This window comes from Pinus tabuliformis, chromosome 8, assembly GCF_031772625.1.
Source record: "Pinus tabuliformis cultivar Carrire ecotype Pingquan chromosome 8, CPIR1, whole genome shotgun sequence".
NCBI lineage: Eukaryota > Viridiplantae > Streptophyta > Pinopsida > Pinales > Pinaceae > Pinus > Pinus tabuliformis.
Genome location: NC_142294.1, coordinates 962,167,914 through 962,179,977, shown reverse-complemented (window position 1 = coordinate 962,179,977; position 12,064 = coordinate 962,167,914). Strand labels below are relative to the sequence as shown.

Sequence of the window (12,064 nt, the reverse complement as noted above, 5' to 3'; positions counted from 1 at the left end):
GAGACACATCAAACTGATATGCAAGGCAACACACAACAGTAAAATCATGAGAAGAGTTATGTAGGCCAATCTGGTGTCTTCCTTGAGCATCAATTATCATTTATCAGCTTTGAACAAGTTCGACATTTTTCCTCTACTCAAAAATAATAGGGAGCATTTTATAGCTCGCTGTATTTAGAAAATTGAATCCAAGTACTTGAAGCTGATCTTATATGCAAAAGGATAGTTCATTAGTACATTGATTGCAGCAAATATTACACCAAGGAAATTTTCACCCCGTAGGATTTTGCTTCTAGATGGTGTTTTTTTTTAAATGCAATATAGATCACATCACAGAAATATAGATGATCTATTTACAAAAGAGTGTGAAAGTACTTAGGTGGTTATGTTCATGATGCGATGCTTTCTACTAATTGAATTGTGGTAAGATCAAATATTGTGTACCTTCAGGTCTGATTTTAGTCTGAAATGCTACTTTTAACAATGAATAATCTTTACTTCAAAAGCTAAGATATTAACATGAGACCTCACTGGTAAGAATACACACACGGTTTACTTCTATTGGTATAGCTGCAACAACATTCAACCAGTGTATATGTTGTGGCCCACGGGTTGCCTATCTAATGCAGGAACAGGGTAAGAGTAATGACAAACAAGCAATGAGACTAGTAAAATCATGCGATTCCAACAGATAAAATGAGCATAACAACTAGAGCTTCACAGGAAGATTAGCGTAGGGACCGTATAGATCTCATCCCATATAAGCAATATCTCCAACATTGTTACCGACGTTATCAGCAGTGACCAGTGGGTTACATGGATCATCTTTAGTAATGTTCCTCTCAGCCTGCCAACAAGATCTGCACCCACGTCTTCTGCTTCGGTATAAATACCATCACCAAATCTGTCAATCAAATTCACGGAAGAAATTCCAAGACCATAACTGGCGATGACTTAAAAAGACCATTATATTCATCTGAATAGTATACAGTCCATTTGGAGCACGCAAAAAATCCCACAACAGCACCAGACCAAAAAGCAGCAATGCAAGTTTTCCCAACAGCCTTCTGGCTTCCAGTGACCTTGCATTTGCATAAGTTGGAATTTTCATTGTAATAGCCAGACAAAATAGATCTCAAAGAACCAAGCAAGAAAAGGAACCGGACGAATCTTACCAATTTGACAACGGAACCAATGTTTAATTAATACGAGTATCTACACCTAAAGGGGCTACTTACAGAAATATTGCCAAAAGCTGAGGAATCTATACGAAATTAGCAAGTTGTTTCGTAGACATGCTATCATCATATGATAAGCAACACTGATTAGAACCAGGTATTGGCAAAATAACGAAGATTTCATTGAAGTATTGCCAAAATAATCAACATTTCATCCAAGCAATAATAACAAGGAAAGACTGCAAGACTGCATATGCAAGGAATAAAAAAGACAAAATAAGCATCCAAACAACGAAAACAGATACAGTGAAAAAAGCTCCATCTAACTTCAAAGTAATTTCATACTCAAGCAGCAAGCCCCGGCAAGGTTCTTCACTTTGCATTGAATTGAACTGTCGGTTGCACAGGGAAAAGTGAGCAGCCGTTTATAAACAGAAGTAGTTGCCTAAAACACGTTTAAATACAATATCTCACAACTCACAAAGTACATTGAACTATAAAGGTCAACTCTAAATTTGGAAAAGGCCAAGTCAAGCATTGCAAAATGAGCCTGTGTGCCTAGTCAACTAAAGAGCACATAAAACCAAGTCAAAAGGCTATAATAACTGTGCATGTACACAAATTCCAAATTGACCCTAAACTGGTCAATATTGCATATTGACAGTCAACATATAGCATCGATGCTGCAAACATGTTTCTTGGACGACAATTTAATGATTTATATACTGAAGGAAAGGAAGGTTAGGAATAAAGGATCCCCTGTATCTATCCATGTTTAATGGCCTCTACATTACCAATGAGGAATGATTAAGAAGCAATAGCAGCCAAATATTTCGGAGAAAGAAACCTACAATACATGCTATCAAGAGTCAAAATCATTCCCAAAGACAAGAACTTATCTTTAACTAATAAAGAAATCATGGACTCTAGTGGTTCCCAACTTTCTAGTGATCCAGCACAAGATATAAGTCTAAATTTCTATGCATAGGAGGAGGAGGGCACATCTTTACCTTTCTGTTCAAGTTGTATTTAAGGATCCCCTCAATTTCAATCTTATTTAGCCCATTTGGAGTGAGTTCAGCTTTTCATTATATCATGAATGAATTTATGTCTGATAAAACTTCTAAAGAGAGGACTAATTGTTGGATAGAAGATAAGGAGGGGCCACTCCCAAACGGGAGGTCAAAGGTAAGGCAATGTCTTAGCTGAAAGCCAAAGACACTTTCAATTAAGTATAAAGACAACAAATGAAATAACCATTCCAATTACATTCCCATTGCATGCAGATAAATGGGAGAACAGAGTGTAACTTAAACGAATATTATTCTATTATCCCTTTTAGATCCTAACATGGTAGTTATCCAACTGGACTTTCTTTTATTACGCTAAAACCAAGATTCAGAGTCCCAAAAAGATGCTGCATATCCTCAACACCATCAACACATTACAGGTGCCTATTTCCATATCAAGCCTCTTATGAATTACCATAGAATTTGACATTACTTGCCACATATTTATCGTGTTACCATCTACTTAAGTTTCAAAGGTCTTCAAGAATTTGGGATTTGAATTTATTAAATTCCAAGATCCATATCTGTCTCAATCGGCATAACACCAAATCACCATCCACCAGTTTATGTCATACCAGCTTACAAATAAAAAAGATACGGATATCTTTACAAAAGACCTTCCCTTCCCTATCCCAATAAGCCACTAGAAAACCCCTGATTTATTATAACAAAGGCAAAACTAAAACCAACTCTCTATCCTATCTATAATCATACTGCTCAGTTCAGTTAGTGGAAGGTGGGAAGAAGATGGCGTCCTGCATTCGTTTGGAGCGGAAATGTTGCTCGATTTTTTCGTCCACATCAAAAGAGGCAGTCAGAATCTCCTTCGAGAGAGCCTTCCACACGGAGGTTCTCCCTGCCAGGTGACAGAAGATGGGCCTGCATATACATGCATCCATATTACTAGTCAATCTCAAACCCAATAGATTATATTCATTCCATTCCAATCATGTTTATCTATCTAACTGACCAAAACCTCATGAGCTTGTGAAAATACATGTAGATATACATACTTGGGTGTGGTGATGATGGAAAACCATTCAAGCCCCTCGTCTCCAGCAATCTTGGAGACTACGAAGAAACGGGGAACGATAAACAAGAAACCAGCCTTAACCTCTGCTTCCAACACCCTCACCCCATCAATCCCCACCACCTGAGCTCTCCCATGGCCTCTCGTTATGTATGTTACTTGAAAGGCTGAGTCCGACGAGAATCCCGGCGAACACATGGCCGCCTAACAGATTACACAGAACAGAATAATATTACATTATTCCTTGCTTCTTCCTATGCACAAAATTATGTCATTATAGGATTAAAGAGGTTACCGGATCAAGCTTCACGAGGTCTGCTCCCAACCCAATTTCTTCCAGCAGTGGGAGATAATCGCTGGTGAGAACGACCACACGGCCGCCATTTTTTATATCGACGTCCAATTTGGCTTCCTCGCAGTTGAAAACCAAACTTAGCTTGTCTCCTTCTTGGGACTCTGGTGTGGGTAGACTTTTTCCTTCCTTCAACTGAACAATTCCAGTCCCGGACTGGCTTTTTAGTAGGTGCTCCACCTTATCTTCCTCCAGATCCCATGCCCTCGATACGAATTCCTTGCTAAACCCATGGAACAGCCCATTCGAGCCACCCATCAGGTGGAAATCCTGTACATACACTAGTTAATGAATGAATAAATCATTGAATACAATCGAATCTGTTTACTTGCAATCATCGCCATTTGCAGAAGATATTGGTTATATTGATACATACAGTGAACTGTCCCGATCGGTGGGCCTTAGATGTATCTCCGAGGAAGAGTATTTCCAAAACCTCCGAAGGATTGTCATTGAACCACCAGCTGATCACTCCCATGGGTACTGCAATGGCATCCCCTTTGCGGATTTTCACCACTCGCTCCGACTCTGCCTCCGGAATAAGTATCCCTGCAACTCCAGATCCTGCAAAATATTGAAGCAGAACAAACGTTATTAGGGGGCTTCAATGGTTAAGCCACGGTGACATTATTTCAACCAGGGTTCAAATCCCTTGAAAATGGTTCTTCTTAAAGGCTTTGAACATTGTAAGCTACACTTCATTCATAGACAACACAAGCTAGAATTGTCAACTGGTGTTTCATACACACCCATCTACACATTCTAGTCAGGAGGAAAGGAACAAACTCTCTACCCGACCTGAATTATTAACTAGTGTTTCATACACACCCATCTAAAGTCACAAATAAGCAAACTCTACCCTGCCAAAAGAAAGTTTAACCAATAAAATCCTCATGAACAGAGAGCAAAAAGGAACTAAGCTAAACTGCTTACCTTGAAGCACATAGCCAACTTTTGAAGAGTCTGAATACTTTGGCAAAGCCAGGCCACGATGATTGAGAAGCAGCTTGGCTGCTCCAACTTTGGCTTCTGCTAACATGCAGAGATCTGAACTTGCCCATGCATAATAAGACCCTCCTTCTGAACTCAGGATCTTCTTGGGTTCAGCCGGGGTCAAGACTCTCTTGGGAGGGGCCTCCATTTTCTCCTCTCTTTATGTAAATCTTTAAAATCAGATTTACAAGCAATAGACACCAAAAAAGCAAGACTGCATAAACTGGTGAAAGAATACAGAAACAAGGCATCAATATATAGATATCTGATCTTGTGCCAATGAATAGGAATGACGTTTGTACCTCTATCCATCGATCATACAAAAATGGAAGTTGGCTGTTTTTTTGCCACTAATCCGATGGAAATAAAATAAAAGTACAAGTAAACACCCAGAGAAGGTGAGTGTTTCCAGCTAAACTGCTGAACACATTTTCCAATAGAGTACGTGGGTCTCATGTGGCGCCCTAAAATGTCCATTCACCGCCGCGTTCCCATATAGACGAGCTCCAGCAGGTCCACTTCATCTGCCCATCGATAATCATCACAAACCAAAGCGGTGATCGCTGGCACCGGGGTTCTTTGATGGCCCAGAAAACACAGGAATATGCTTATGGTGTCGGAAATAGATTGGATTGAATCCGGTGACAGAAGATGGGGTAACCTTGTTTCATCGTAAATCGATTTAGATGTTTAGAAGACTCATCCTGCATCAAATTTAACACTCAAATTTCATCCTAAATCAAAATTCTCGTCGATCAAAATTTTAATGATTTCAAAATTGGAAAATCTCATGAAAATCAATATACTATATTCTAAAATTAGTAAACCTCTCTGCTCGATATCGCTGTCAAAATCCTTCCGGATTTAGGGGTAATTATCCAACGCCATAAGTTGACCCCTGACGACTTCAAAGACGGAACCAATGGTTGGATGATTGACGACAATAATAATGATGCTAACACTGAATATGGAATCATGGTTTTGGCAGTACATAACTGGGGATGGATAGAACCTTAAAATAGTTGGTTTTTATCATGCCATTTTAAAAATGACATTTTTTAATTTAAAATCGGATTAGAATTATTTTAATTATATATATATATATATAGAGGTTTTTGAGAGCATTCAATCTATTTTTACATTAAAAGTAATAGTTTTGACCATCTAAAATTATGATTTTACTAAAGAGTTTATGACCAAATTCTAGTAATGGTAAATTAAAAAAATCCAAAATCATAGAATGCTTAGCTATCTTCTTTAACTTCTCATCCTTAACAAGGATTAAGCGTTAAATATAAATTATTTATGCTAATTTAAAAGTTAAGCCCATTGAGCATCAATGTTATCATTATAGACATGGGTTAAGGGTTAAACATGGGTCCTTAATTGGAGGTGAGATTTTAGTCTAAAAATATCTCTTGAAGTACCTATATTGTTAATCTAGGATATCGACCAAGGGCTAAATATAAATTTTTGATTGCAACTAGAACCTAATTTAAGATATAACCGAGCCTTAAAAATTAATGTTGTCATTGTTACCCAACATTTTGTGAGTGATACCCCTAGGAGAAGTTTTTTTCTCTAATATGGTCCTCAACCGACAGCCAACAACCCCTTGTAGCCACTAGCTAGCTCATTATGCCATTTCTCTGCCACCTGAGCCAGACATGTGGTCCCTCACCCATCTACCATGATCATATGTTTGAAGGTGGGCCTCCTGAACCTAAAGGTATGCCTTGTTATTTGGTAATTGCATATTGTAGTTTGCTTATCATGGACACTTCTTGGCATGGATTAATGGGGGGTTTCGGCGGAAAGAATGGGCTAGTTCTGTGCTCTTATCCCCTAGACCTCTTTTGAGTATTAACCTTGGATTCTAGTCCCGTGGGATCTCTTTGACTGACAATTTGGCTTTTGGGACGATATTTCAGGGGAAACCTTGATTTTGGTTGTGTGGTCTCGCTTCCTTGTCCACATATATTACCCCCTTTCGACTCATTATCACCCCATTCATCATTTCTCCCACTTGGGTCCACATAGGGTTAGCTCACCCCATTCATCATTTCTCCCACCTGGGTCCACATAGGGTTAGCTCACCCCTTCACTTGCCCACACCTTGGGTCAGGTCTAGAATGATGCCCCGGAGGTTGATGCAACTAAAAAAAAAAGATAAAAGCATGTCTAGCCACATTCAACATGAAAATGTACCACAAAATGCAAAAGATGGTTGGGACAAACACATTTAGCACGTGGGAAAAAGCCAATACATGAACTCTACCCCATCATCATGGTCATCACCCTAGTTCCTATAGGTTCTATGAGCCTCCATATCACATAGGAACCCATGATTGTCCCAACCCTTGGTGGGCAATGAACCACCCTACCTTTAAAAGGGGGTATTCACTGCTATATCTTATGCATCATGCTCTTACCCGTTGAGCCCCAAGCAATTAGTCAAAGCAAATCATAAAAAGGAAAAAGACATATAAAGAAGGGCAGAAAAATCAAGGTCAGGGCACCTCATGTACCGTGATTTCTCTCTCATATACATTATAAACCCGAGTGTGGGCTTCCCTCTTATTAGCTACCCTTGTACCCCAACATGTGACCCAAGGTTGCCCCTTCTCATCCCCTACTTCATTCACCTATTTGTCACATGCCACCACCTTTTGAAGGATGTACCTTGAACATATTATCTCCTTTAGAAGTAGCAACCACCTAATAGGATACTTGGTTAACCCCATTTAGAGTTAAGAGACATTGGCACATCCCGAAGCCCATTATGAAAGAGCAAGCCATTATGAAGTCCCCACCTATGGTCCATGGTTGGTAAGCTCATTTACTCGATTTCTCTAATGACTTGTTTTATTGGGAGGCTAGGGGACGCATTGGATCTTATGCAGGATTACAGATGGTCTCCATCTTGGGTTTGGCCTCCCTATACGGGGTCCTATTCCTCCAGAGGGATACATTGGCACATGTAGGGTGTGTGTTGAGAGCCATGGGCCTCCACAGCAGCAGACAACACTAGATGGATCCTCAAGGATGGTCAAATATGCTTGAGATACTCCCATTGAACAAGGAAGATGCACATGGTTCACATTTTCCCAACTGGCCCCACAGATGTACTATGCACTTGGCAGTTGACCCAGGACTCATAGAATGATGTGACATCTCCTACACCATAGTCAAAGCCCTTGCAGATGATCTGCATGCATCTTCGACCCATTTGGAGAACCATAAGGTTATTATTGTGCCTCCACACCCATTGGGAGCACCATAGGTTTATTGTTTGGAGAACAATGGGCCAACCCCTTGTCCATCACTTTTGAGGGTCCTCCTATTCATTATGGCACCCATGGACCTCATCGGGCCTCTAAGAGGGCCCTACGACATGCATAGATTATTATTTGACCTCTTGAGAGGCTTATTCTTTCATTTGTGAACTAGTTTGGTGGGCTTGTCACCAAAAGTTAGATTATTAGAACATCATTTTATTGTTGGGGCACATGTAGGCTAAGGAGGCTAATTCAAACTCCTCATTAGTGTATAAATACAAGTGAGATGAGTTCATTTTCTCATCGTCACATTGGATTGAATCTCTTCTCTCTTTTGAGAATTTCACACTTTTTCTTGTAGGATGAATTGGAGCTTTATGGATAAATTTTGATGTGTGGATTTGGTCTATTTTATCTTAGAGATTCTCTATTGTCAAATTGTGGATGGTTGGATATGTCATATTACATGTAATTACATGCTTTTAATGTTATTATTGTTTTACTTTGTCATATACATTGGACTAGGATTTTCACTATTTTTAGGGCTAATTACTACATGCATTACTATTTGAATTGTGAAATTTTGTCTCTATATAGTATCTCTCAATGTATAGGCCATGTAATGTGAATGAAATCTCCTAGGGGTAATTCTATCAACGAATTTATCTTGATAAGCCATCACCTTTTGCACATCAAAGTATAAAAGTTGCAAGATTGCTTCTCTTTGACCTAGAAGGCTAGCGAAGTAGTATTGAGGCCTCCTTGACTAAGAACCAATGGTCCTCACTCATATTATCATAGAATCCATTCTCCCAAGACTAAGGCACTAATCTACCAAGAGGTGATCACCTAAAATCAACTCTTTTTCACTTTTTCCTAGGTCTAGCCAAGTCGGGTCACCTAGGGCATCATTTTCTCGACAAGATATCCCTCCAAAAAGTTCGATCTCCTAACCCCTCCCACGTTGGTGTCTCCTCAATACCTCCTCCAATTTTGAAGCCATTACGATGGTGGAGTTGTGAGAAAAGCAAGCCCTAGCTTCGAGATCAAACTTTGCCTAGTATCCCCAAGACTAGTTCCCCATAGGACCAATTCAACACGTTTGACTGAATATTATTTCTTTGATCCTTCCCCCCACCTTGTCTAGGTTAAGAACATCATTGGTTGCTAAACTCTTACCACCTAACCTAGGCTAGGTCCACTTGGTTCCGTGTGGTCCTGTTCCTTTGAAAAGACAATTATTCAAGAACCACCCGGGATACCAATTTCAAGAAGGATTTTAGGGATTGGGAAAATCCTTCACAAATCATATCCCTTAAACCTAACCATCAAATCCTCCCATTCCTCTCCTTGAAGACATTGCACCTTGCTTAGAAAGCAAGAAATATCTATCCTTCAAACTCTTTTGGAAAGGGATCATTTGGGTCACTCCATATCCACTCATTGATTTATTCGTCATTGATGACTCAATAATACACCGGGTCTCCTCCCATCGATGAAAGTATGTAAATAGTAGGGAGCCTTAGCTGATGTGATAGTGGGCTAACTCTCCATTTGTTGCCCTTGGTCTAGCATTTTCCCTTTAGGGATCCCCTTTAGGTCCCCTGCTAGTTTGAGCAGTAACCGTCATTATACAACATGGAACATAGGTCTCTAATTTAAAACTAGAACCTAACCTAAGGCATACCCCTTTATGCACTAAATTGGAATTTTGGACAACTAAGCATGAACCATCCCTTTCCATTCTATGTGAGGGAGTATCATATGTTTGGCTAAAAATGTCAAGGAACCAAACCCATAAAATATTGATAAGGCGCGTAAAGAAATGCACCTTCAAGGCTACATTTAAAACAAATCAACAAACCCTACACCACTACAATGCTTACTATGTGGAACAACAACTAAGATCGGGAACCCACCAACAGCATGACAAACTCCATTTGCAACAAAAGCATAAGGAATAAGCAATACCAAACCCTTAATGTCATTAAAGAAAGGTTGCAACTTAAATCTCATGGCTTCTCTTCTAAAACCATGAAGCCCTCGATCCCCTTTAGTACCCTAAAAACTACAAAACAATGAGATCAACAACATAGAGACAACCTCTACAAGAAAACGCTTCTCAATATCGTCTACAACATATTGGAGCTCTAGACAACCCCAATGTCATAATACAAGAAAAGGTCCCTTTCTTACAACATCAAATCTTCATAGGGAGCCCCAAACTAGAAACCATTATGAACTATGAGAAAGTTTGTGACTGTAAACTATTATAAAATGAACCACTCTATACACTATTCTAAAATGAACCACTTCTAAGCTATGTTGCAAAGGTGTTTGGACTCAACTCTCAATGCTTCAACAACGAAGTACATTCCTAAGAACCTAGCATGCACAACTCACCATGCAAATGAAGAAACCCTAATAAAATTTTGGCAACGAAGATAGAGAGGTAGGTGTCTCTCCCCTTCCTTATCTCTCCATTGTTATAAGTGAATTGATAACTTTTTGGATGTTTGAGCTATGTCATGAAGTTGAACCCAAGAGGATAGAGTGGGTATCCATCAACAAGGAGGATCTCATATGCCAAATGAGATTTGCTAGTTAGGGTTGTAATGTAAACATAACCCTCAAATCTAATGTGCTAGACACCATCATGATATTAAAATTTATATTGATCATTGATTCAAAACACATGTATATACTCTGTTTAGTTGTAAAGGCTATAATTTTAAAGAATTTTATGGAAAAATGGAAGAATATAGGGATGAAATGTGACATATAAGGAAAACATAAAAAAACAATATATATGAAGCATACTTTAAATCCTACTAAGATTGAAAACACAACTGATAATTGATTATGGGTACCCTTAAAAATCAATAATAAGGATGGAAGTTTGTTCCTAGGTGTATGTCTTTCATTGTGTAAGGCTCTTATTCAAGCTATATGCATCCTATGTGGAAGTTTGTAGCGGTGAGGAATTTTTAAGGACAAACATTTTCAAAGTTGAAGAGGCTTAGATTTTGGAAACAAATGCTACCAAAATTGTGTTGGGGCTACTAAGTGTTGAAAAGTTTAACTAAGTCTAGTCTTCATAATGACATGTGTAATTTATGAAAAGAAGAAAAATAAAATTATTATTGTAATGCTTGTCTCATGGGTTTCATGAGCAAGGAATTTTATTTTAGTGATGGCTCCCATTGTGGGCCTTTAGGTTTTGTCATCTAGTTATAAAAGTCAATTTGAGTCTATGTCATGTATGAAGGACCCTTATTGGGCATGTTACACATTTATATAAGTCATTAAAAGAGTCAAAAGACCTCCAAGACAAGCATAAGCATCTCCTAGCAAGTCGACTTCAAGATGGAATTAATTATCTCCTCCAATAGTCACATCGAATCATCCTCCATCAAGTCGGCTAATTTGAGGGGGAAACCACTATTAATAGGTAGCTCAGCCAGAGTTCAAAATACAAAATTTCAGAGGTTTTCGGTTAAGGTCTGAAGTGGAAGGAAGTGTGAGAATCACTTGGAAAGAAGCCTTATAGCCAATGAAAGGAAGGAGGGAAAGCGTTAACCATTTGGGTCTGTTTTAAGGATAACCTTCACTCACATGTGCAGAGAGAAAGGGATTGTTTTCTGTTGTAGATAAGACCGAAGTATTGTAGATCCATAAGAAGGTCAAACCAGAAAAGACAAGGGTGTATCTCTAGCCAAACTACCAAGGAAAGGAACTCCCTCTAAAGCGAAGGGAATCAAGTCATAAAAGGAAGGTCTTGTGAATGAATTAGGGTCAACAATTTCATACCTAATTTAATAAGGCCAAAATTCTGAAGCAGAAATCCAAAGCTGAGGGGGAGCTGAGTGGAAGGAAGGAACATAAGGTTGTCCAAGGATCTCATCAAGAGAACTTGTTTCTTGGTCTTGGAGTGGAAAATAGGTCGAGGGTCTTGATCTTGGTATTCATCAATTGGAATCTCTATAAGAAGAATTTTTTTCGGGTTTTCCTCTCAAGAGTGAGAGGTTTTGGCCCTAGTTTATAGCCTATATTTTGTGTCTTTGGTCTCTTTATGGTTTATGCAATGGTAGATGTTTGATGAAGAATAACACTAATAACCTAAGTAAAAGAAGATCCTAACCTAAAGAAGTAAAAATCTCTCA

At 38.9% G+C, this 12,064-nt stretch overlaps 1 protein-coding gene and 1 pseudogene across 1 annotated transcript; both read right to left on the bottom strand.

Moving 5' to 3' along the window:
• Positions 1-1,111, bottom strand: part of LOC149238665 (protein WEAK CHLOROPLAST MOVEMENT UNDER BLUE LIGHT 1-like) — a 46,388-nt pseudogene extending 45,277 nt beyond the window's left edge.
• A 1,524-nt stretch (positions 1,112-2,635) lies between these two features.
• LOC149238664 (11S globulin seed storage protein 2-like) lies at positions 2,636-5,320 on the bottom strand. The gene is made up of 5 exons (XM_089373138.1): positions 4,564-5,320; positions 4,007-4,194; positions 3,574-3,900; positions 3,262-3,482; positions 2,636-3,127 (listed from the first exon to the last, which is right to left on the bottom strand). The coding sequence occupies exons 1-5, from the start codon at positions 4,769-4,771 to the stop codon at positions 2,971-2,973; spliced, it is 1,101 nt and encodes a 366-aa protein (XP_089229264.1). The 5' UTR covers positions 4,772-5,320; the 3' UTR covers positions 2,636-2,970.
• Between the last annotated feature and the right edge of the window lie 6,744 nt (positions 5,321-12,064).

What these genes read in the sequence shown, in the direction of transcription:
- LOC149238664 (XM_089373138.1), bottom strand. Translation starts at nt 4,771, where the DNA reads ATGGAGGCCCCTCCCAAGAGAGTCTTGACCCCGGCTGAACCCAAGAAG. An exon ending in ACCTCGTGAAGCTTGATCCG is followed by an intron (nt 3,483 to 3,573) that starts GTAACCTCTTTA and finishes GTAATCTGTTAG; the next exon opens with GCGGCCATGTGTTCGCCGGG. An exon ending in TCCATCATCACCACACCCAA is followed by an intron (nt 3,128 to 3,261) that starts GTATGTATATCT and finishes ATGTATATGCAG; the next exon opens with GCCCATCTTCTGTCACCTGG.